The sequence below is a fragment of the Manis pentadactyla genome, chromosome 4 (genome assembly GCF_030020395.1).
Source record: "Manis pentadactyla isolate mManPen7 chromosome 4, mManPen7.hap1, whole genome shotgun sequence".
NCBI classification, from domain to species: domain Eukaryota; kingdom Metazoa; phylum Chordata; class Mammalia; order Pholidota; family Manidae; genus Manis; species Manis pentadactyla.
In genome coordinates this window covers 155,043,951-155,071,260 of record NC_080022.1, presented here as the reverse complement: position 1 = coordinate 155,071,260, position 27,310 = coordinate 155,043,951, and the positions used below count along the sequence as shown (strand labels likewise).

At 32.7% G+C, this 27,310-nt stretch overlaps 2 protein-coding genes across 3 annotated transcripts in view; one reads left to right on the top strand and one right to left on the bottom strand.

The window, feature by feature from the left end:
- The first annotated feature begins 115 nt into the window (after positions 1 to 115).
- Positions 116 to 15,853, top strand: LOC130683547 (serine/threonine-protein kinase TAO1-like). The gene is made up of 7 exons (XM_057501278.1): positions 116 to 1,488; positions 6,853 to 6,924; positions 9,515 to 9,616; positions 10,875 to 10,920; positions 11,484 to 11,580; positions 13,106 to 13,219; positions 15,672 to 15,853. Exons 1-7 carry the CDS (start codon positions 1,357 to 1,359, stop codon positions 15,802 to 15,804), a joined length of 696 nt encoding a protein of 231 aa, XP_057357261.1. The 5' UTR covers positions 116 to 1,356; the 3' UTR covers positions 15,805 to 15,853.
- Positions 1,357 to 27,310, bottom strand: part of LOC130683540 (protein phosphatase 1D-like) — a 223,398-nt gene continuing 197,444 nt past the window's right edge. Inside the window, exons 7-8 of one of the 2 annotated variants that reach the window (XM_057501272.1) lie at positions 3,666 to 3,732; positions 1,357 to 1,486 (exon numbers count right to left, since the gene is read on the bottom strand). The gene's annotated coding sequence lies outside the window, so the exon portion shown is untranslated. The remainder of the gene's footprint in view (positions 1,487 to 3,665; positions 3,733 to 27,310) is intronic. The other variant, XM_057501271.1, reaches the window with a different exon arrangement.

Below are 27,310 nucleotides of genomic sequence, written 5' to 3'. Positions count from 1 at the left end.
TGCAATGTAGTATTAACTTAGGGAGGAGTAAAAGATATGTCAGTGTATTTTATGTAGTTAGAAGTTTAAATAACAAGCATTATAATTGGTTCAGTTGACTTCACTAAAAATGAGACAGGCTTAAAAATTTTTCTTTAGTTTAAAAAACTTCTGAAATTTAAAAAAATTTAAAACATTTAAAAATTAAAAAGTATGCTTTGGGCATGGAAAGAACTGGCTAGAGCTTTATTTTCCCTTATGAGTTTAATGAAATCAATTTTGGAGTTTTTCATTTTAATTGGTAAATTTAAGGAGGTCATGATAACTAACATTTAATGTACTGCTTATTGTTCCTGAGTACTAGTCTATACTTAACATTTATTAACTCATTTAACCCTCACAGCTACTCTAGGAGGTAGGTTATTTCTTTCATTTTAAAGATTTGGAAAATGAGGCGACCCAAATTCATAGTTGGTAAATAATTGTTGCCAGGATTCCTATCTAAGTAGTGTCATTCTAGAACCAGGTTCTGAAGCTTCTCATTTATGGCAGTCACTTTTAAAATTTGGTAATGTGATATAAAGGAACTGCTATCAGAACCACCAGGAATTCTGTAGTGTATCTTCTTATGTAAGGAAGCAGATTTGATAAGGCCATATTTTAATATGAATCAGGTTATGAAGGAAACAGTTATCTATGATATAATTCATTACTTTCTCGCATTTCATTTTCTTAGGAATGTCTGTGTTAAAGTTGATTAAACACTGCCATGTGGTATCTGAAAGGAAAAGAAATCTTACTGATTTAATTTAACAAATTAAACCTATTGTCTTATTTTCTTGCATTTGAAGGTCATTAATAGGTGGGAATCTTCCTGTTGTCAGAAACATATGGGTACATTTTGAGTTGTTGGGCATGTTCTTAATGGTCTTCCTACTATGTTTATCTCTTTTGCTGATGAGCTTATTGCATCAGAGTTAGACAAATCTTTAAGTACTGATACAGAAAGCCTTCCAGGACGTAAAGATTTATCTAAGTTTTAGAAGTGTATGTGTAGTATGTACTTACATACTATGTATAGTGGGAATCTTTTTATTTTTTAAAGCAGCGTAGGTGATTGTGATGATGAGCCGGGTTTAAGACTCCTGCCCTAGTAGGCAACACTTCTTTTCAGTGAAATTCCAGGTCTAAGATAATTTTATGTATGTAGCCAGAAAATGATGTTATACTAATTATTCTTAGCAACTTTTGCTTTTCCTTTTTTCTTTTCTTATTTCTCTACAATAGTTTATGCCAAAGTGGCTTCATTCATACGGATGAACCAAGGATTGGGATAGCGCTGTACAATTAGAATCAGACAGCAGATTGCCCAGCAGGATGCTGTCAACTACCCCAACAGAGGGCCTGAAGGACCCTGAAATTGCAGAACTCTTCTTCAAAGAAGATCCAGAGAAGCTCTTCACAGATCTCAGAGAAGTTGGCCATGGAAGCTTTGGAGCAGTGTACTCTGTAAGTGTTAAAGGCTTAATGTCAGTGACCAGGGTTTATTTAATATCAGTCCTGGAAGAGTAAAAATCAGTAATACAAAGAGATATAGGCAATAGTCTATTTAATAGTCACTTGCATTAGGCGTATATGAAAAGATCATTTTATTTATGGAGCTTCTTAGATTATTGAAAAAATGGGAAAGATATTCTGCTTTAATTTCCATGTTGTTTACACTACTTTAGCAGTTTTATGACATACATTACAATTGAATCAAATATTGCAAAACACTGACTTACGTAAAGTCCCGTACACACATTTCATTATTATTCATTCATTATTTCTTCCTATTAAGATTGCTTTTTTTTCCTCAGCAATAAGTTTTGTATAGATGTTTAATATTTTGGTAGTATTACAGATTTAGCTTTTTTAGTTTTAATGGGTACCTTAAGAATAAAACAACAATTTGAAATATTATTTCCTTAGAGAAAATGTGTTCCAAATTTGTAACAATTTGAACTTTTCATTTATTTCCCATTTGTAAATTAGAGGTAAAAATAAGGTAGTAGAAATTCCCTCTGTAATTTTCCTACCCAAGGACAGCTGCTATTAAAATTTATATAAACATCCTTCAGAAAATTTATGTGTACACATGCTTTATGTGTGTGTGTGTGATGTAGGTTATGTTTGTTTGATTTCTGAGTTGGACACAGAATAAGGGAAGAGACACTCAGAAAACAGGTATTTCATAAACCTTTTTTCTGTGTTATAGTTTTGTCTGAATGTACACTTCTCCCGTTGTTCTCCTTAATACTAATGTGGAGAAATATAGAATAATAAAGGAAAAAAATATGCAGACTCTTAGAAATGGGCCCAATAAGAGAACCCTGTTGAAAAAATCCCTGTCATGTAGTCCTTCAATATGTGTCAGTAGTGTTTTTTAATTGACTTACTTTATTAAGTATAATTTGTATACAGTAAATACAGATATATTAAATGTATAGGTCGATGAAATTAGACAAGTTATATGCCATACAACAACTATTCAAGATACAGAATGGTGATAGTGTGGGGACTAGAAAGAAGTACATAGAGGACAGAATGATAACTTGTTTTGCCTCTTTTGATAATAAATATTCTATATAGTAAAAAGTTAAAATTAAGTCATCATTATGGGGGGAGTCATGAAAAGGCAAGCAGGAACAATGAATCTAACTGTATTTGGGCTATAACCACATTGGAGTAAAAACCAAAACTAATATGAGTAACTTTCATACACAGTATTTTAACTTTATACCCTTTGTCTCCTTGGGAAGAGGAAACTGCAGGAAAATCTTGAACTCTTCTCAGTAAATTTGTTTCATATTGGTATGGGTGTGACAGTTCTGAAACTGTGTGTTTCAAGATTGAGCAGTGAGTAATTTTGATGTCACGTGGAGTCAGATCCTAACTGAAAGAATGATAGAAATAGGAAATTGGCAAAAGTAAGGAAGAACCATGTGGGACTAGATAGGTATTGGATAGGAATTTGTGGCATTAATATGAACTAATTGTATGACATATATATTTCCCAGCTCTCTCTTCTGTAAGATTCTAGTTGCATTGATATCCCAGTAGCAACAAACACACTTAGCACTCAGATCTTGAATTCCTCACTACATGGATCAAGAGCTCTTGGAGTAATGGTTCATTCTATTGTGGGGACAGGGATCATTAAAGATAAGCTCTAGAATATCTTGTACCAGAAGGTTAAAAAGTGCTTTAAAAAAAAAGGGCCCTTTCAAGAGGATGCTAGAACCAGCTTGAAGGTCCTCCCACTGGCCAGATCTAGAACAATTTGAGCATCAACATAAACATCTATTGATTATAACCCATTGAATAAAATAGGAATTCCTAATTTCCATGAGAGATGAAGGATGGATAGATAGTTGGAAAGGGAGGGCTTTTCTTTATAATAGAATGCTGACTGATACATGTGAAGGGAATGGTAGAGTTGGGAAAAACCAGCATTTTGAAGATTGCAGCAATCATTGCAAAGATTGTTTTGGGTAGAATCTTCAGTGGTTGCTAAACCTAGGGGGAAAGTTTGATGAGCAGGATATTTATATAGTTTAAAAGTATCTCTCCACGGATTGCTTGTTAGATACAAAGTAGGAAACAGGGGTTGTAAGTATATACATTGGAAAGAAACAGTCAAATACCTTGAGTGGGTGATGAAAATTAGTAACCAGTGATGAACAGACATTGTATGCATCCAGATATGATACCCTGAAAAGGACACAATATAACTCATGTAGTATTTCAACCAGAGATGTGTAACCAGAATCCAATCTTGAAGAAGCTTCAGACAAACACAAATTTAATAAGGTAAGTACTGCTATGTAGTCTCAACAACTGCAAGTGTTATAAAAGATAAGGAAGGGTTGAGCAAATTGTTCCAGATTAGAGGAGATGAATAAAACATGATGAGTAAGCACACCCTGTAATCCTGAAGGGAGAGAGAAACATGACTGTGGACATTAAATATTTTTCTGCGGGTTTTTTGGGTGCGTGTGATAGGCAAACGTAATCTCATCTTAATCTGATTTAATTTTAATGTAATCATCATTACTAATGAGTTTGGATTTTAATAAATGACAGTGATTTTAACTTAGTGTTTTAAAGTAATACTAGATTTGCAGATTTTGCAATAATAGTAGAGTTTTATCCTATAAGCTTCACCCAAATGCTTTAAAGCTTACAAGTTTCATAACCACAGCACCTTTATCAAAACTAAGAAATCAACATTGATACGCTGATACTATTAACTAAACTACATACTTTCTTCAGATTTTCCCAGTCTTTATGCTCTTTTCTGTTCTGGAATCTACTCCAGGATACTACACTGCATTCAGTATACCCACTTTTGAACTTTATCTTGTGCTAATTAGAAAGGTAGCTCTTTAGCAAAACAATGAAATTGGACCCTTACCTCTTACCATATATGAACATTAAAATGTATCAAAGACCTAAATATAACAGTTACAACTATAAAACTCTTAGGGTAAAACTGCATGACCTTGGTTTTTTCAAAGGATTCTTAGTATGAACAAAAGAAAAACATAGGTATTGGATTTGATCAAAATGTAAAACTTCTATGCTTCAAAACAGTGCAAAGACAACCAACAGAATAGGAGAAATTATTTGAAATCATATGTCTGCTAAGGGACTTGTGTCTAGAATACATAAAGAACTCTTACAACTCAATAATGAAAAGGCAACCCAATTTTTAAATGTGCAAAGGATCTGAATTGACATTTCTCCAAAGACGTACAAATGGCCAAAAGGCACATGAAAAGATGCTCAACATTCAATTGTCACAAGTCTAGAAAAATTATACTAAGTGAAAGAAGCCAGTCACAAAAGACTGTGTATTATATGGTCCCAAAGTGTACAGAATGGGCAAATCTCCAGAGACACAGAAACTAGGTTAGTTGTTCCTTAGGGCTGAAGGGGTGAGGAAAAGGGATAGGAGAGTGATAGCTAAAGGGTGTGGGGTTTTGTTTCTTTCTTTTTTAATTGGGAAAAAATTTGAGGTAAGATACACACAATATAAAATTTACCATTTCAATCATTTTTAAATGAAACAATTTGGAGTTTCTTTTTGAGGTAATGAACATTCTAAAATTGTAGTTATCAGTAAATTGCATGTATCTGTCATATCAATCAGTATTGCCCTGTATCTGTCAGTGTACTAAAAGCTATTGAATTACACACATTCAAATGGGTGAAATGTGTGGTATGTAAATTGTATCTCATTAAAACTGTTAGAAAAGAATATAGCTGGTTAGACCTATTGACTAAAATCAAGGGGCTCACAAATAGATGAGTAGAGAACATTTTGGAAAAATAAATTCATATTCAAGATTTTATGCGGATAGATCCACCTCAGCCATTATGGTAAGTAGTGCACGTTTTCATTAACCAGTCTGCCAGTAATTGAAATTGGAATGTCATTAGTTGTTTCCAGGACCCACTTAAAAGAATATATATATATTTTAAGGAATTCTGTTTAGGTGTAATTGACATATGTGCTTGTCTAATTTTTTAACAGTTTTTTTGAGATTTAAATTCCATACTCTAAGTCCACCAATTTTAAGTGTGCATTGCATAGATTTTTAGTAAGTTAGAATTTTGTAGCTATCATCATAATCTAATTTTAAATTTAAAACATTTTATCTTTGGGAATTCATTAAAGACTGAATTGAAGATGAATTCTTCCACAGATGACTAGAGATTATTAACCCTTTTTACTGAACTCATTTGAAATATTTTGCAGCTATCCTCTTGTGCCTTCTTCATATATAATCTTTTTTTTTAAACACGTAATGAGAATTTGGCTCTTGGTTTCTAAAGAGATAACTTTCATGTTTCTGTTATGCTTTTATTTTTTTATCAAAATTTCCAGAACAGTGGTAAATACTAATTGTGGTAGCATTTTAGCTGTCTTGCCTTAATTCTAGTTAAAAGTTTATCATGTTGAGGAATTACCTTTCCCGTGTGGGTTTTCTAAGAGTTTGGTCTTCCCTGCATTGAATTCATTTGGAGTTGGGCCTTTTCTGCATTTTCAGCATTTATTGAGCATTTACATTTATAAGTATATATTTTTCCCCTTTGATTTGTAAAAAATGTGGCAGATTCTGAAATGTTTTCCTGTATCAAAATTTTGCATTTCTGTGGTAATGTATTTTATCCAAATGAAATATTGTTTTCATGCCCTGTAATATTTAATTTTAAAATTTTATTTTGAGTTCCCTGGTCTAAATTTATAAGTCAAATTGGTACCTAAGTTTCTATTTTGTGCTGCTGGTGAGGGTTTAGTTGCTGGGTTAGACTGCCTCCATAAAATTAATGGGATAGCTTTCCTTTTTTCTCCCCTTTTATCCTGGGAAGTTCCCTGGTGAAACTTTTCCACTCACAACTATTTAAAGACGATTAGTATTCTTTTCTGTCTGTCACCACTGTTTTACTCAAATTTTCTTCTCTAGATCAATTTTAGTAGTTCTTTCCTAGAGAATTGTCCATTTCGTTGAAATTTTGAAGTTTACAGGCCTAGCATAGACTTGTATGTACTAGTCATTTTTTTGTTTACAGTACTACTCAAATTTCTATATTTTCCCTCTCAACTAGCTCATTCAAAGATGAACATTCATTATTTTTATTTCTAAAGTACCAGCTCCTTGATAATTTGAAGTTTTTTGCTATCTATTTAGTTATTTTTTTAATGTTCTTTAAAAGCAGTTTTGATATCTTTTTTGACATGGTAGTTTATAAATGCTTTTATTCTCAGAGAAATGATTTCCCAGATTTAATCTGATAATTTTTACAATGCTCTTCTGTCTTTTTTAGGCACGAGATGTGCGCACCAATGAAGTGGTGGCTATCAAGAAATTATTTTATACTGGAATGCGGTCTACGAAGGTAGGTGAAATATATATGTTTGTATCGGCATGTTAAAGAAAGCCATACCATTTTAAATTGGGGATAGGTGGGAATTTTTTCAAAAAATGTTGAAAAATATACAAATATTAAGTGTATATCTCAGTGAATTTTCTTCCACAGACTCAGTGTGCCCATTTAAATTGTACCTAGAGCCGTAAACAACATTCCTGACATACCAGAAACCTCCCTACTGTGTCCCTTACTTTTAATTTTACTTTTAGATATGTGCTGCTGACACGAGTTTCATTTTTAAAATTGTTCTTTAGCAGTTTATTCTATAATAGAGGGATTATCATGTCTAAGAAAGTAACTAGAATAAGGTACATTTGACAGTAAGTATACTGGATATAAATTTTTAATGGTAGAGAAATTATCTAATGGCTGTTTCAAATAATCAGCAGGCAGCATATATCTAGTCTGAAAAATAAGGCAGTGGGTAATAATCTGAAAAATAAAATTATTGATACTGTATTGCATGTACTTTTGTTCTTCAGTATTCTGATTAGTTCTTAATTGCATAAGTTTATAAAATGTCTACTTCCTAAGTGTTACCTGTTTCTTTAATTCTTCAAAAATTTAATTATTTTTAATTGTGGTAAAGTACACAAAACAAATTTACCATCTTAATCACTTTAAGTGTAAGTTCAGTGGCGTTAAGGACATTCACATTGCTGTGCAACCAACACCACCATCCATCTGCAGAACTCTTTCACTTTGCAAAAGTGACATTCTACCCCCATCAAACAATAACTCCTCATTCCCTCTCCCCGCAGCCCCTGGAAATCACCTTTCTACTTTCTGTCTCTGAATTTGACTCCTTTAGCTATCTCATGTAATTGAAATTATGCACTATTTGTCCTTTTGTGACGGCTTGTTTCACTTACTATAGTGCACTCAAAGTTCATCCATGTTGTTGTGTGTGCTTCTGACTGTGTGTGTGTGTCTGTGTAAAAACACCACATTTTGCCCATCCCTCATCTGTAAATGGACACTTCGTTGCTTCTACCCCTTGGTCATTGTGAATAATGCTGCTGTGAGCATAGGTACACAGATATTTCTTTTGAGTCCCTGCTTTTAATACTTCAGGGTATAGGCCCAGAGGTAGAATTGCTGGATCAGTCTTTAATTTTTAAAGGTTTTGGTTTTGTATATTTCTGGAATCCCTAGTTTATGGTAAATCTTGTTTTTTGTGATAATCACACTTATGGGTATGATAACACTGTTGTGATTGATCACTGTTCCATTATGTTGATACCTAAAAAAACTCTTAATAATTTCTAAAACCCCTTTAAAAGCTCCATTTTTTACAAGTTTACTGTAATTTTATTTGCCATTCCATAGTATAATTTTACAACTAGCTTTCCTAGCCAACTTGTGTTCGAGTCTGTTTAATTAGTCATGCCTAGAACAAAAAGTTTCACCTAGGGCAGCATCTTCTCCGTCTAATATTGTATCCTTCCTGGAAGTGTTTTTTACATTTAAGAACACAGGTTTTAGCTTTGTTTTGTTTTGTTTTGAGAGTTTGCCTCCCAGAGCATTCAAATTTGAAATGTAAAGCCCATAAAACACTTTCTAAACCTAGCATCTTCCAGCTTACACATTTTACACTGTGAATATCTTCTGCTCTATTTTGTTGAGGGCTTATGAAATAATATAGGAGATATAGGATCTTAAATTCTAGTACAAAACATTTCTTAAAGTTCTGTATTCTAGTTCCCCTACCTTTAGAAATAGGATACAAGTGAGTGGTAAAGCTTGGAAAAGCTGAAACAAGAACAAAATACAATTTCCAAGTTCCCATCCCACATCTACTAAGCTTCTAGAGTCTCTGGGTATGGGCCCAAGTACCTGTATTTTCAGGGTTCCCTGATTGCTTCTTAGAAGTAACTATAGTTAGAATATAGCCTAAGTTTCTGAAGTTGTCATGGAGTAGCTTTAATTGCTGAAGGTTCATCTGTTATTTACTAGTAGGCATCAATGGGAAGGCTCTTCCTAAAATCCTGTAGGAAAATGTTTTCATGCTGCTTGGTTTTTCTGTGAACTTCCCTCTGTTATAACCTAAGTGTTCACTAGCATTTTAGAATATGTGCAAGGAATTTAGGTAATTAATTGATTTGAGTTTAAACAGCAGAAAAAACTTAACATTTGGTAGACATTATAAGCCAAAAACACAACAGCTGAACTTTAATGTATGTAAAATATGCAACAATAAAGTTGCACAAAAGAAGGGAGAGGTTGAACTTTTGAAGAAAAACCACTAAATATAGTATATAGTTTTCAACAGGCTTGGTGTGCGGTTGTAAAATTTTAATAAGACTCATTGATAATAAATTTTATGAAAATAAAAATATGTCCTACCTGGAATGAATTTTATGTAATTCAGTTGTAAACTATATGGACGTAAGTTCTTTAAAATGTATTAGTTTGACATTTAAATATTACAAATGAAACAAAGTTGTATGTTCTTATTAACATTTTAATCTAATAATTACTTTTTTCACTTGTATAGCTTTCTAAGGAAAAGCAACTGTTCCTAATTATTTCCTTTATTCTTTTTTTCTCCCTACAGAAATGGCAGGACATTATTAAGGAAGTCAGGTTTCTACAAATATTAAAACATCCCAACATTATAGAAAACAAAGGCTGCTATTTAAGTGAGCACACAGCATGGGTAGGTATCTGCTCTCTCCTTGCTGTAATTTTAGTAGGTTTAGTTTATTAGTAATTTAAAAAGTCTCAAAATAGTTGTGTAAAGCCATGCACAAACACCTTGAAATGTCAGTTCATACCAAGAAAGGAGGAGCAGCTTTTCCTGGAACTCTTGGGCAGTAGGAGATAATAGAACTTTTCCCAGTTTACTTCAGAGATTCACCTGATCATTTCGTGCATGGGAAAATGTTCTGATGTATGTTAGCGGTATCATTCTTCAAATGCTTTATCAAACATTTGTTGAGAACAATCCTATCACTCAAGGATGAAAATCAGCATATATTTTTGACATAAATGTATTGTAAACTATTTAACCACAAGGATCTTGTGTGGAACGTCGGTGGTGAATCCTGAAGAAATCTGAACTGATTGTGATTCTTTGGCTGAATGATACTAAAGGTAGAAAATTGAGACATTTTATAGCAGAAAATGGAAATTAATTTTGCCCCATTGTTAAATCTAAGATAAGGTAGTAATCTTACAACAGTAGAGGCATAGTAATTGTGTCTTTTAAGAGGAAGGCTAAATTTTCTTTCAACCAGAATGACCTTTTATTTTTAATAAGCTATAGCTGATTATCATTTTAATATACTGAACTTAGATTTAGATTTGTAACATTTGGTTTAATTTATTGGTGATGGTACTCCTAAATTTGAGGCAGTGGTTAAAGAAAAAACAGTGGCCGACAAGGTAGACTGCCTCTCTGTCTTCCAGGTTTCTCCATCTGTAAAACAAGGATGATAATAGGGTCTACTTCCAAATGTGGTTATGAGGATTAAATTAGTTAATATATATAAAATACCTTGCACATAAGAGGTGCTCTGTGTTGGCTTTATAGGAAAGATTTAAACTGTAACCTTAATTTTGTATATATAGTACCAAAGGATAATTTTCTGCTTCCTAACAATACCAGTATTGCTACTATAGGTTAATATTAATAGAATATGTATATTCCTTTATAGCTTTAGTTAGTAATTATATGAAACACACATGTACAAGCAGTTCAATGTGGGCATTATAAAAGATTAATGTAGCATTGGCTTCACTTCATGTATGCATTTAACAAGTTCACAAAATGTGTGATTAAAGGTAATTGATAACTAGAGTTTGTTTCACTTCAAAGTATCTTCTCGATCTCCTTGGTGAATTTGTTTTATCTCATACAGAATCTTCTAGTTTTAATAGTGTATTTTAATGTTTTATCACTTTTTCCCATGTAGCTTGTAATGGAATACTGTATAGGATCTGTTTCAGATTTTCTGAAAGGTAAGTTTCCTTTAATTAAGAAAATAAAAGTATTAGTATAATAGAATGAGAATTTGTTCAGTAAGAGATTTTTAAAATAATGTTAAAACTCTTCTGGAAGAGTGAAAACCTTTGCCTTTTCTAGAGTCTCAGCGTGGTGTGAACTGTCCTCATTAAATATTATGTTTTAGCATACAGATGAGTTTTCTTTCATTATGATTAAATAGGCATTTTTCTGCATTCTTTATCATTAAACTTGATTTGTTCCTTCTGTTCAGAATGAAGATATGTAGGAATATAAAAAGGGAAAGCTTCTCTTTCATTGCTTTTATAATCACAAAATAATTGTTAAATGTTGTTTGTTAACTTTGAGGAAAATTGCCTGTGAACTATAACAAATAGGCACAACTGCACACTTGTTATAAAGTTAAATTGCCTTGTTTTATTATCTTGGAAAGCAAAAAGTTCCTTCTTGCTAAATGTTAGTTTTTAAAAATTTCCCCATATATTAGATATGTGTATATATTTTGTTAAATATAAATGTTCTATAGAATAATCATTTTCAAATGAATTCTTATTTTAAGTTCACAAAAAGCCATTACAAGAAATGGAAATAGCAGCAATTACACATGGTGCTCTCCAGGGATTAGCCTACTTACATTCTCATGCCATGATCCATAGGTAAGTAGTTTAAAAATTACCATATATCAATAAGCAAATGGCTTATTGAATTTATCAGACCTAGAATTTATTAATCCTGAAAGCTTTATTTGTTTTAGGTAAATAAAAGTATTCTGGAGTTTTACAAACTCATATTTTTTTTAGGTTATCCATGTCCTAAAAAGAATATACTAATTTATTTGATCTCTTTGTTGAGGATAATTTTTATCTTTTTCTACACATGCTGCCAGGCTGTCTGAAGTATGTGCACTTTATAGATTTGTGATAGAAATTTAATTACAGAATAATTTAATTTGTGAAGTGGAAAAGACGATTGGGATGATGTATTCTTTTTTCATTTTACAGATGAAGAAATTGATGGCCCAATTGGTGACTAACTTCCCAAAGCTTACAAGCAAGATAGATTAGACTAGAACTAACCTAGATCTTTTGTCCTCCTGGTGACTCATAATGCCAGATTTGATTCCATGACAGAGACAAGTAAAAGTTACTTAAGACTCTATGCTTTTGAGATAATCCTTGATAATCCTTGATAGTGAATAGTAACTTAAAGATTAAACCATCATAAACAACATTTTTAGCATTGGTATTGGTTTTCCCTGTTTTTAGAAGAAAGCTAGCATTTTTAAAATTATCTATGTGAACCAGACAATACATAGTAAACTTATATAGTAGAGTCGTCGCAAAGTAATGGGTTATCAGTTTTGTAGATGAGAATACTAAGGTCCAAGAGAAATCCACATGCATAGTAAATAAGAGAACCGAAAGAGTTGGAAGTAAAACCTAAGGTCTTCTCAACTTCAAAGAACCTATCCATTTGTTAACAAAATGAAATGGAAGAAAATAGATTGACTTACTATTATATCCATTATAATACTATGTAGTATGAATTGACAAGTGCTTAGAAATTTATTTATTTTTGAATGTATGGTACCCATTGGCATACAAACACATTATAATTTTCTTAGTTCACTTGTACATTGTTGATTTAGAAAACAGCTTAAAAGTAAATTTGGGATCATTGATATTACCTTATCCATGTGTTTCAGTTTTCATTTCATATTTAGGTAGGAGAACTATGCTAAAGTTTGGAATGATATGAGTAATTTAAAAAAAACAAATTTAGAGCATGAGGTTCTTTTTTTTTCCATTTTAATGTTAAGGGCATACTCTGAAATCTTACAGTTACGTAAGAATGTTCAGCTGAATTTTTAAAACCATTATTTGTACCAATAAACAGGAACTCAAATATAGAGTATGTGCTATTAATTACCTAATTTTTTCTTCTGTTTCTACTGCTATTTTATCTTCTCTTTTAGAAAATTGTTACTATATACTTACAGGAATTCTGTGTATTTCACTTCTTAATTTGGATCTTAATTCTCATTATCTCAACTGAGAGAGATTATCGAAGGCCTTAATTATTCTGATTTCTCCGTTCTATAAAATTTTATATGATTTTTATCATTTTCAGTATAATCTTATGAAGGAAAGACAAATAATTTTCTGTGTTCTCTAAACCCAGAGATATCAAAGCAGCAAATATCCTTCTGACAGAACAAGGCCAGGTGAAACTTGCTGACTTTGGATTGGCTTCCATGGTCTCTCCTGCCAGTTCTTTTGCGGGAACGCCGTATTGGTAAGAATAGTCCTGTCTGGTATTGATCCTCGTATCTGAAATAGGCAGTGTGTGGTTGTACTTTTTTCAGATGCTTTATCTTCTTTCTTGGAAATACAGTGCTGCTTTAGACATTACTCTAAGCACTATACTTAGTTTCAGATATAGATTTGGAGTGCTGCCCTTGTATCTCCTATTGTTTCATTTGTGCCCCCAATATTTCTTTCCTGTTATCATCTACGTCATGTATTGGGTATAGGAGTGAAAACATTTAAATATTTAATAAGGGAGAAGAGAGAAGTGCTAAGTGGAAATTTTCTTTAGATTTATCTTTACTGTGTGTCAGTATCTCTGAATAAAAGTATCTGAAGACTGGTAGCTAACTACGAATTTTTAAAAAATTTTTTATTATGCAGAATTTCAAGTATACAGGGAAATAGGCAAAAATATAAGGAAGGCTCACACAGCGGTCAGCTCAGCCTAACAGCACTACCCCAGGGCCCAGCTGCCCTGTGTACTTGCTCCTCTTGACCTCCCTCCACCTCCAGTTATTTGAAGCGAGTTCTAGACATCATCTAATTTTATTCATAAATAATTCCATATTAATGTCAGCAAGTCTGAAGGGAATAATTTTCCACATCTTCAACTTCCAAAGGTGTTTTCTCTCTGTATATGCTGAGAGGTGTCTTAGGTCTACTGCATCTTCTTCTCCACTTACCTTTCAAATCTCCCAACTCCCATTTTGTTAAAGAAAGGCTTCTCACCCATCCTGAATAGTAGAATGATGCATTGTTCTGAGGATTAAAGCCTCAAACCATCACCAGAGGGACAACTTGAGAATACATAACATCTAGAATATATAGCATCAGAAATATTGAAGAGTTAGGACACAAAGTTTTGGCAAGGGCCTTCTGCCTTCACAGTCATCTCTCTTCACTTCCTTTTACTCCTTGCTCTTTCTTTTCCCCAATTATCTTCCCTCCCATCTTCTTTTCTAGTGGATCATAAATTACCTCATTTATAACTGGGATAATTGCCATGAGGACACATTAACATGTTATTTACATTGAACAATGAAGTTTGGCATTTCCTGATAGAAAATAATTCTGATTTGAATGGTTGATATGACTGTGCAGACTGGGTTTGCTAATTAGGTTATTATACAGCAGTGTTTTTAATGAATTGAATGAGCTAGGTCCTCAGCTCCAAGTTGTAAATATCTGTAAAGCACATATACAAAACAATGTATATACATATGTGCGTATTATATCCTTTGCAACTAAGTTTATAAAATTTTGATACCAACTCAAAAATGTACAAGCAGATACATTTTTAAAATAAATTCATTGGAAGTAAGAAAATAAAACGTTTGAAGGCTACTGTTCTGTATGACCAAAACTTTCTTATGTTGAACCCTAGTTTAGATAGAATCCTCTTCCCCTGAATAAAAAAAGGATTCTTTGGAGAAATAATTCTTCTTAATGGTCCCCCTTTACAAATCAGTGATCAATATTTTATACTAGAAAGGAGCTAGAAAGTTGTGCATTAAAAACAAAACTAGTTTTTTAACTTTGTTGAACTTACTGACTCCCCAAGCTTACTTCAACATCTTAACACATTAGAAGCCCTCTATTATTGGCAATTGGAAGTTACATATGTATTAATTTGTATATAGTATATTAGGAACACAGCACTGTGTACATATTTACATGTTTTTACACAGAGGAACACACATACACCTGATGACAATCTTACTAAGCAGTCAGAAACTGTTCTAAATGTCTGTCTGTGCTTAATAACAAGTACAAAGGAAGTACAAGGTGAAGCATACCAGTGAGAACATTAGAGTCTAGCTGAAGATGTGAATTAGCATTTCATTTTATAACCAAGACGCTTATGAAGTTAATAATTGTATGACTTATTTAGTTATGAGTGGCTGTCCTAGCCACTTTTATCACAGAACACTACTCCTATTTGCAAAAAAGACTGATAAACTGCTTATTCGTTGTTGCTTATTGTAGCAGATATTTTCTCAGCTAAATGTAGTGAGCTTGTTTACTTCAAGGAAACGAGTGCCAGTGATAAAATGCCCTCTTTCAAGCAAAACTAAGACTTTTGTAATAAGATACTAAAACGAAAATGTTTGAGAATCACTAGCATAAAGCATATACAGTATTAGAATCTGCAAACTTGAATTGACGCAGAATACAACCCTGCTCTGGGGAATCTTTCCTCCAGGACGCTGTTACATGATCATGACAAATGGTGAGAATAAGTCTAGCACTGTATATGCAATGGTAAATATTTACCTCACAACCTGTAATGCATTTATTTCCCTTTACAAGAATTCTTATGTCCAGTTATGTCATCTGGAATTCACACAGGTATTCTCCATGTAGACCGTCATTACGTTTTTAAAGAATAGTATACTTTTCTTTCCTTATTTAACTTTAAGTGACATTATATGTTTTAGGATGGCCCCAGAAGTAATTTTAGCCAAGGTTGAAGAACAACAATATGGTACTGAAGTAGATGTATGGTCTCTTGGTATAACATGTATTGAACTAGGTAAGCATTGCTCTTTATTACTGTGTAGTAAGTTTTGATCAATGTTTTACCTCAATTTCTGTACAAAATTACAGATTTTTATTTTTATGTCAGTGTTTAAGGGGAGCAATACATCTATTAAAGTCACTTTGGTTATTTGGCAATTTATATATACAAATATTAGCTTAGGTGTATTAGATTTGCTGTATTAAATTAGGTCTAAAATAGTTTATAATGTGGTATTAATTTTGAGGTATCTGTGTCTAACATTTAATGAGTATTTGTTAAACACCGAGAATATGTCTATGGTTATAGATTTACCATGTATGAAGGGTCTCTAAAGCATTCATGAATTACTTACTGCTACTTAAGATACTTAATACTTTGTGTTAGGGATAAGGATTAGATTATCAGGCTGCATACCTTATTGTACAGTTTGGTTTTATGCACATATTTTATTCTGTTGCCTTAAGTGGAACTATGCTTAAGACAGTGGACCATCAAAACATTGCTAATACTCCCCTCGTAAGGGAGCCACGGTGGGTAATTGAACTGTCACTATAATTGAAGCTGATGGCCATCTTCTTGCTCTTGATTCCCTGCACCAGTCCACAGTGCCTTCCCATTTTTTAAAGCTTTATTTAATAGTAGGAAATACTGGGAATATTTAATTGAACCATTCTAGGAGCGACCAAAGATAAAAAATAACAAGTTAAAAGTAAAATCCATGTGTCATTTGGATAAGTCATCAACCTGGGTTTGTCAGTTGTAAAGAAAAAGCAGAAAGGGAAATTGAGGTAAAATAAAAGTAAAAACTTGCTTATCATTAGACAATAAGTACTATAATTTCCATTATAACCAGGCTGTTTCTTTCTTGCAATCTAATATTTTTCCAAAATAATATAACCTTTAGATTTTTTCACTTTTGTTAGGATTCCTACATTAATCATTCCCTTCAAGCTCTGTATCATCATATATATTTTAAAGCTTGACATCAGCAAAGAGAGATTTGGAGATTACCATGTCATCCCCTTCTGATATTTTGGTCTCAATTTGAGGTTTTCAAAGTGTTACTTCCATTTGAAAATGTCTCTAGGTATCTTAAACTCTTGTTCTTTTACTCCTGATTCTTCTTCCTAGCAGTACATCCTAATTAATTTCTTAGGAAACTTGGGTGTAAATGTACAGAAGCTGGTTAATATACTCTGGCTATGCGGTATTTTTATGGGGTATGTGGTTGATGCATATATGTGCCCCTTTGGATAGTGAAATTGCATTAATGATCCTTTTAGATATCATTGATATATTTTGATATTCATTTGATTAGAAAGTATTCCTTGGCCAGTTATACTGCTCAGAAAGAAATGTATAAACCCAGGAGTTTCTGTGGGATGGATTCTTATTTTTCCATGTTTTCTAGTTTCTTAGTATAGTTCATAAAATAGACTTCCTTCACAATGAGAGTTTTTACACTTAGAATAAAGCAACTTCGGATGTGGCCGCCTTTAGATCATTCTTAAGGAGTGAGACATTTCGAAGAAACTCTTTAAGTTTTAGGCATGCATGTGGCATCTTCAAGTTTTAGAAACTTTCATGATCACTTTTTAAAGTTTTACTTACAGATGTTTTGAATTCTGAAATGTCATGAACCAGAACCTGACACTGGTCCCAGGGGAAAGATCTAGAGTAGCACAGGCCAATGAAACGTTCTGTAGTGATAGAGAGATTCTGTATTTGCATGTCTTTCGAGCACTTGAAATGTGGCTAGTGCAACCGAGGAACTGAATTTTAAATTTTATTTCATTTAAATAAGTTTGCATTTATCGGGCATGGGGGGAACTCGATAATATGGGTGTAGTAACCACATTGTTTTTCATGTGAAACCTTCATAAGAGTGTATATCAATAATACCTTCATTTAAAAAATTGTATAAAAAAGTAAGTTTGCATTTACATAGTAACATATAGCTGCCCTTTTAGACAAAACAGCTGTAGAGGCCTGATTTTTTAATACAAATTAGATTTGCTGTCTTGGGAAATATATGTTATATGCTTTTCTACTTTAAAATAACTAAGGATAATGAATTAAAGCAAACTTTTCTTACAGACTAGGTAAGAGAGCAAAACTTAGACCAATTGTATCTTTGGTTTTGATAAATACAGTCCTAAATAAATATGACTTTCATATTTATTTATGAATTATGTATTCATATTTATTAATGAATTTAGAGGTTAAAATAACTTGAATTTTCTCATAGATGACTTTATATGTTTGTTCACAATTTGATGACAAAGATCCCAATTTTGTTGCTTTTCAGCCTATGCGCATGATTGCACAGTTGTGTTTATAAAAATAAAATGTGCCATTTTTTCCGATTATAAAAGTACATGTTGAGAGTAGGATTATAGGGAAATTTTATGAACAATTTTATGTAAGTTTAAAACTTAGAAAAAATGGACAATTTCCTTGAAGGATGCAGATGGTCAAAGCTCATTTTTGCTACAAAGGACATTATTGGGACATTTGATTGAAACTACAATGGAGTTTGAGGATTAGATAATAGTCATGTATTCATATCAATGGTCTGATTTAATGAATGTACTAGGTTCTCTTAGAATGTTCTTGCTTACTGGAAAAATACACTCTTTAGAGATGATGTGCATCAGCGCTGCAATTTCCTCTCTATTGGACTCCCTTGAATAAGTTCTCTGAACTCCACTTTCAACTTTTTTGTTAAGTTTGGGTTTATTTAAAAAAAAAAACTAACAGTACTTCCATTCTCCTGCATAACAGGCACATATTTTAACAGGAAGTTTTCTTTCTTTTATAGCGGAAATGGAGCCTCCTTTCTGGAGTAATAGTTCAGTAAATGTCTTCAGTCACATAATCAGAAGTGAATCCCCTACACTACAGTCTACTGAATGGTGAGTATGGCTGAGAGATGTATTGTTCACATGGTAAAATTTAAGTATTTTTCATGATGTTATCAAAATGATCTCATTTCAATGAGGTGAAGTGTATACAACCTGAAGAAATATTAAAATAGCTTTATTTTATCCATACATCATGTTTATCCTTTCTTATCTCTACTTTTCATAGCATATAAGTAACTCAGTTTAGAAAAAAAGATACATGATGCTACATGGGAGCAAAAAGTATGGCTTTTGTATAAAAATTAATATATTTTTTGTACCTTAGCAACACATACAACCCTAATTATATAATAAATAGCATGATTTAAAGATTCATATTTTATAACTGCAATATATAGATTGCCACAACCTGTAGAGGTATTTAATTGGGGAATGGTTTATAATTGATATGGTATAAAACATAGGTAAAAATGATTAGATAATTTATCAGAGTTACCAGATAGTTCATAATTTTGGGATCATTCTAATTGTCATTATTTATTATTCAGAATGTGCTTTGATGTTGCATCTCCTAGTGCTTCTTTGATAATACTGTTATTCATGTAAAGAAGTTTATTGAAAACAGATGGACGATTTTAGGAAATAAGGATTTTTATCAGTGATGGAAAATTTTAATGGGAAATTCTTCAGGTGTATCTAGCATTTGAAAAGTTCTAGGGGTCTACCTACCGTACTTAACAAATACTTTAAAATTCACAAGTAAGAGGCATAAATTAGCAAAAATTTATTTTTTACTATTACATAATTAAGCCAAGTTCACAGGTCTTTGCTCCTACTGTAGAGATGTTTTGAAGAAATCTTCACAAAGAGTTTATTACGGTATTTCTAAATAATAGATACACTAAACACAGGTTGTCTTTACACTGGTTGATACTTTGGGAATTCCAAAAAGAATTCTTGTATAAAAGAATTAAATCTTATTTGAATATTGATGACAAACATTCTTGTATAAAAGAATTAAAAATCTTATTTGACTATTGATGACAAATATTGATGGAATATTTCTTACCTACTGCCTTACTGAACTCTCATCATTAGCACTATATAATAGTATGTTACAGAATTCTAATTTTAAAAAATCTTACTGTTTTCTGGAACTTTTATCCATTTGCTCAAGGATGCTAAATACTTAGGTATAAAAAATGTTCCTTCCAAAACAAATAGCGTGATGTTCTGAAACATGCTATATGGAAGATGATCCAAGGGTCAAGCAAGAAAGAGACGTGGCTAGAGAAAAGAAGAAAAAAAAGCTAAGAAGAATATTATCTTAGATTTGAATGCAAAAAGGAAAATGACTGACTTCCCTAATTCACCTCAATGTAGAATGACTTGTGGTACTTAAGTATGTGAGAGCAGGATTTTAAAATAATGTGTGCAAATTTATCTTTGGGAAATGGTAAAGATTCATTAGTTACTTTGCATAACTTTTTATAGACTTACACGATGAACTATATAGTGTATTTTGCCTGCTTTTTTTTTATCATTCCTATTCTCCCTCCCACCCATAGGCACATGCCTTGATTTGTGGATATGTTTTTAAAGGAAATAGCAATATGTTCACTTGATACTTTCCTTTACAATAGGTCTTATCATTTTCGACACTTTGTAGATTCTTGCCTCCAGAAAGTCCCTCAAGATCGCCCTACATCACAGAAACTTTTAAAGGTCAGTTATACTCTGTTTTGTACACCTAAGAAATTGTTTTAAAGATTGTGTTTTATTCTTCTCTGATTCCGAATCAGTATTAAGCACGGTGTACCGGTTTTTGCTAAAATACTAATTTCATAATACTGTTCTTTCTTGGAAAACTTTGGTAGTTGCTAAGTTCTTTCATTTGTTTTTCAAAATTAACTGCTTCTACCATGTCTGAATAGAATATATTGCTAAATATTCAATTTAGTAGTATTAAATGGCTTAATTTTTATATGTGCAAGCATATACTCATGAGTTACAACTATAAATTTTAATTCATGTGGAACCATGGCATTTCAGAATTGGCAAAACATAGTTTAACTTTGGATTTAATTTTTGTATGTACCACACTTGATATATCCAACTGTTGTATATAAAATAATATGAGAGTAAGAGAAATGATGTGTAATACATTTACATAAATACTGTGGGAGAAAAGAGATTTCAAAAAAACTGCTAAAAATGGATATCACATTTTTGTTTCCTTTTGAGAAATACGTTTTTCTGACTTAGCAATGAAAATGATTTAAAAGTAATGTGAATTCTATTCATTTTTCAGTAGGTTTGGTTACCTAATTTAAATAAATTATTAGTATATGCTTTCTGTCCTCAAAAATAGGTATTCACAATAGCAACAAAAGGGTTAGTATAGCTATGAATTATGTTAGTGAAAAATAAGCAGGATGCATTTGTAGAAAACTGTTAAATAACTTAGAATTACAAGATATATTTATTTCATTTTGAGGTTGATATCTTATTAGCAATAATAGTATTATTCACTTTAATATAATTTTTAAAACATCTAGATAAGGCTCTAGTGAGTAGCAGTTGACTCTATCTCTTCATGACCCTAAGGAATTTTGTGGATTTTTCACTAGAAAATAAGAATTTCTGCATGAATGTTTTAGAATTTTAAAGAAGTTCAGTTTATTTTCACTAACACACAGTTCAAGATGCAAGGATATTGAAAGGATCATGTACATATTCAGTAGGGTCATTTGCAACTACAGTATGTAGAAGAGCAGTATAAAGTTTCAGTAACACTTAGGGAATTCTAGGCCATAAGCACACTTACAGTCTCAAACGAAAGCCCAAAAAATAGGTATTCACAGTAGAAACAAAAGGTTTAGTAGAGCTGTGAATTATGTTAGTGAAAAATAAGCAGGATCCATTTGTAGAAAACTGTTAAATAACTTAGAATTATAAGATATATTATCCTCGGATAAAAAAAGACCGAATATCATGAATAGTGGTACATACCAAAGCTAAGGCTCAGGAAAAGGAAGAATGTGACTGGCTTCTTACATTTGCCTAATGAAGGCAAAAGAAGCCCTTTTGGTAATAACCCACCCCTCCAGGAGCAGATACTTGGCCTTCGGTGATCGGATCCCAAACCTGCATATATGTTCATTTACCTGGTCCATTTTGTATATTGACCTTATTGGAAGTGATAGGAAGGATGGCCTGATCACATTTCTGTTGCAGTCTGTCATGAGGAAAAAAACTAAAATGGAAAAACGTGACTTACTGTACGAAGCTATTTATCTCAGAATGCAAAACTGAAAATAAATATCCAGAATTAGAAAAACGGTTATGTAATTTTGGCATGAACATTGATGAAGTAGTCTGTAGGCATTATGTTTATGATTTGAAACAGCATAATACAGCAATGAAAAGAGAATAATATATAGTTACAACTCTTCAGAGAAGAAATAAATTTGAGCTAGTAAAGGAGGTAAAAGTCTTAAAAGAATTCAAGATCATCTCATGAACTCCAGTGCACAAGGCATCTTTCTGCAATCCATGCTAACTACAAAACAAAATCTATACACAGAAAATTTTGGAGAAGAAATAAATATCCAAAAAATACCAAAAGTAACAATGATAATCTTATGGCAGAATTGTTCTTTCTACTTTTCTGTATTTGATAATGTTAAGCTGTAGTAAGTATTAATGGTAAAAATCACTAATACATGTCTTTTAATCAACTGCTAGTGTTTTATGAAGTGTCATTTAAGCAACATAAAGGAACCCGAAATACCCAAGTGGTATGTTACGTAATTCACCATCACTGAATACATTCCTGTTGAAATCTAATGTAATTCAGAACTGAACATGTCTCCTCTATGAAATCAGTTCTAAGAATTTGTGAGCGTTTACTTAGGGCTGTAATTGGACTTAATTCTTAATGTTTACTTAGACTCTTGATTATTTCAACTCTGCATTTTCAGTTGGCCAACAAAGGTGTCATGTTCAAAGTTTTCATAAAAAGTATGGGGGATGTTATGTAGGCATAGAGTGTATACATGTAAATTAAATTTTATAAATATAAGAAGTAAAAAGCATAACAGAACTAGGTAGCTATAGATTACGTGCATTATCTATCATTATTTAGGATAGTAACTCTAGGGTCTAAGAAGGGATTCATTTGTTCTGAATGAAAAAATATGTAGGTCTCAACCTGACTTTTGCCTTCTACTCTTAACCAGCACATGTTTGTTCGTCGGGAGCGCCCTGAAACAGTGTTAACCGATCTTATTCAGAGGACAAAGGTGCTTTCCCAGGAGGCACATAATGGACCAGCAGTAGAGTCACAGGAAGAAGAGGTAATAACTTAGAAATGGCTCAAGTATTGGGGTCGCTTTATTGACTTCTTTCCTTATGCAACTTTTCTTGCCAGGAATCTTTTATATCAGTGGTTTCCAGATTGTGCCTTTACAGTGATTCTCTAAGGTTCCACCCAGATGGGGAAAAAGGTTTTGCGTTCTTTAAACCATCCTCTTGGTAGTGCACATTAGCATAGTAAAGCTCTGTGAAGTCTATTAAAGAAACCTGTTCAACATTCATTTAATCTAGTCCCTCTCAAAATTCTGAGCTAGGGGGCACTTTTTTGCTGATGGTCTGATGGCATGGGACATTCTGTCGGAAGTATTTGAAATTACAGGCTTTGGAAGTTGACGGTACTCACACAGAAGTCATTAGAATTACCAACCATTTTCCTTATCTTGTTTATTGTATAAACCTTTCCCCCAGTGCCTTTTATATAATGTTTGATAAGTGTTTATTAAATTGGAAATTTCTTGCTTCTTTAAAAATAAATAAGTAAATAAAATAAACATGTGACTTAACTAAACTTATCCTGAGGGAAAAAAATTACCAAGCCTTCTTATTCTGTTACTAAGAACACTTGATTCTTTTCAGTTGTGTACAGGGATTCATTCCTCTACATGGTTCTAAAATACTCATTTTATAGGTGAGTAAAGTAAGGCTCAGAGTGGTTAACTAACTTTTACTGTACAAGCATATGTGTTCGGATTCATATATGACTCTTGAGACCAAGTTCTTTCCATTTTGCCATGTTTCCAAATTTGCTGGAGAAATGTTATAGAACTTTCTCACAAGGAAAATATAAAGCTTATTATTTGTGGAGCTATCTTTTTTAGTCTAAGTATTTTCTGTTTTCTTCTTTGCTCATGTCACAATGCCAAAGCTTTGATTCTTTTTTTTTGGTTTCTACTGAGAAAGATCCCTGCATTCTGAAAACAGGAGTAGTAGTTACTTTTCTTTTTAAAAGCACTACATGATTAATGAACTATAAAATAAAAGGCTTTCTTACATACAGTTTTGGTGTTTTTGATATTGCCTTTTAGTTCTAACAGTAGTCACTAGAAAATTGGGGCTATTTTAGGTATACGAAATACTTCAGTAAAGTGAAATTAATAAAATTCTAATGTCATTAAACATTAGAATAACAGCAACTTTTTTAGGCTGTGAATGTAAGAAAAGACCCTCTATATACCTTGGGTCTGTATTTATTATTCTGCTTGTCTTAAATAACTTTGCTATGGTAAGACTATAATATTGGGGCCCAGATACCAAAGTTTGCCTGATTTGTTCCTAATAGTCTTCTAATTATGATTAAATATACAATTTTTAATTTTACACAGAAATAGGTAGGAATTCATATTAAATTACTTAGTGGAAAAAGTTTAGGCTAAAGACTATACTCCGAGAAGAAATATAAAAGGCTTCAATAAAAAATAAGTAAAAGTGAGGTTTATAGGATTTTAAAAAAAGGTTGGGGTTGTTTTCAGCACTGGAATCATTGAGAAATGAGCAGCGTCCCTGTGTATACCCCGTGAGATGTGTAGTAGACATGGATTTCAAACGGATGTCAAAAATTTTAGAGAAAAGACTACACTTTGGAAATAACCCAGAACTGATTAACTTTCTCACATGGTTGGGCTTTTTGGTATTTACTTTTTGGTCACTTTTTTTATCTGTCAACTAACAATTGATAAACTTCCTGGTCTTGGCAAATACAAGGAATTTCTCAAAATAAACCACCAACTTTCTAAAGACTGTGTGTGCCAAGCAGTGTGCTAGGTGCTAATAATCAAGAATTTAGGAGATAAAGATATTTGAATCTAATGCTCTTTTCCCTCAGGAACTAGATTACTGTGTTGGATGGAAAGGGACAGTGAACAGTGCTGAAAGTCATCAGTCTGTTCCCAGTATGTCCAGCGGGGAGAGAAGTCAAAGCACTAGTGTCAACAGTTTTCCAGATGCCTCAGATGCTGAGAGAGAGCTAGACATGATGGAGGGATACCACACAGTCACACCTAGTAGTCCTGTCATCCATTTAAAACCCGGGAGTATTTGGATTTCCGTGAAAAAAAGTTCAAATTTGGTAACTAATTTTCTTACTCTGCTTAGTCTAAGAGTTTGGGTTTTTTTTTTTCCTTTGAAGTTTGGAACATAATTTTAGACAACTTATTTTAAAGTGGCAAAAGGCTTTTAAATTCCCAGTTTAATGTCTGCATTTAGGGAACATGTTTTGGAATGCAAAAAGAATATTTTTTAAATCTTCAAAGAAAGAGAGAAAGAAATGCCATATAATGTATTATCTGAAGTTACATAGATGAAAATGAAGGTATTTAAAAACAGTAAGTATACAACATGATATTAATGATAATGGTTGCCTTTGGGAAGTGGAGAAAGGGTTAAGGTGGGTGATAATCAAAAGTGATTTTTGCATTTTCCATAGTGTTTACATTTTTTAAGTAAAACAGTGTAACTGTAGAAACTTACACCTTCTTGGTTTAGGAAATATGGATGTTTGCTACACTTTCACGTGTAAGATTTTAAATTTTCTTGAAAACATCTGAAGGTCAGTTTTTTTTTGCAATTGATGGAAATGCTTCCTATTTAACTTCACTGCTTTCAATATTACCAAAAAGTTACTGGGCACAATAGCTAAAAGACAGAACCAACCCAGGTGTTCATCAACACATGAGTGGATAAACAAACCATAATATATACATATAATGGAATATTATTCAGCTGTGAAAAGAAATGGCGTTCTAATGTATGCTACAATGTGAGTGAACCTTGAAAACATGCTAAGTGATATAAGCCAGATACAAAAGGGCAAATATTATTAGAATTCCACTTATATGAAATATCTAAAATAGTCAAATTCATAGAAAGTAGATTAGAGGTTGCTAAGGGGCAAGTGGAAAATGAAATACTTTTATGTTTTTTATTTTGGTATCATTAATGTACAATTACATGAGCAACGTTATGGTTACTAGACTCCCCCTATTATCAAATCCCCACCATATACCCCATTACAGTCATTGTCCATCAGCATACTAAGATACTATAAACATTGTCCATGTCTTTATGTGAACATGATGTATTAATTTCTATGACAAATACATAGGGTAATATTGCTGAGTCATAGGGCATATGTATGTTGGGCTTCATAAGAAACTGTCAAACAGCTTTCCAAAATGATTGTACTGTTTCACATCCCCATTAACAATGTATAAGAGTTGCAGTTGGTTCACATATTCTCCACCATTTGGTTTGTCAGTCTTTTTTATTTTAGCCGTTCCGGTGGGAATGAAATGGAATCTCATGATAGTTGTTTTTGCAATTCCCTATGACTGAAGATGGCACCAGAATCACCTTTTCATGTGTTTATTGTCCATTCGTGTATCTCTTTAGTGAAGTGTTTTCTGAAGTCTTTTGTCTGTTTTCTTATTCAGGTGTTCATCTTTTCATACTGATTAGTAGGAGTTTTTTTATATACTCTGGGTACAAGTATTATATCTCAGATGTGTCTTGCAAATATTTTTTCTCCATCTGTAATAAATTAAAACTTTTTAGTTTTAAAATCCAATTTAAACAACCCATTAAAAACGAGTAAAGGCCATAAAAAAGCTTCCTCTAAAATCAGGAATAAGGCTAGGATGCCTACTCACAACACTTATTCAACAGAGTGTTGGAAGTCCTAGCTACATTAATCAGGCAAGAAAAAGAAATAAAAGGCATCCACACTGGTAAGGAAGAAGTGAAACAAAACTGTCACTGTTTGGAGATGACCCAATACTACATACAGAAAGCCCTAAAGACTCTACCAAAAGACTATTACAATGAATATATCAACTATACCTCAATTTTTAGAAATGTGTTAAAGATCTGAATAGACATTTATCCAAAGAATATATACAAATGGCCAAGAAGCACATGAAAAGATGCTCAATATAATTAGTCATTAGGGAAACACAAATCAAAACCACAATGAGGTACCACCTTACAGCCACTAGGATGGCTAACTATTTTGTTTTTTTGTTAAGGTATCATTGATACACAATCTTATGAAGGTTTCACATGAGCAACATTGGCTACTACATTCATCCATATTATCGAGCCCCGTGCTAACACCCCATTGAAGTCACTTTCCATCAGCGTAGTAAGATGCTATAGAGTCACTGCTTGTCTTCTCTGTGCTATTACTGCCTTCCCATCTCCCCCTTCTACACTATGTGTGTTAATCATAATGCCCCTTAATCCTCTTCTCCCTCCCTCCCCACCCACCCTTCCCACCCCCTTCCTTTGGTGACTGCTAGTCCCTTCTTGGACTCTGTGAGTC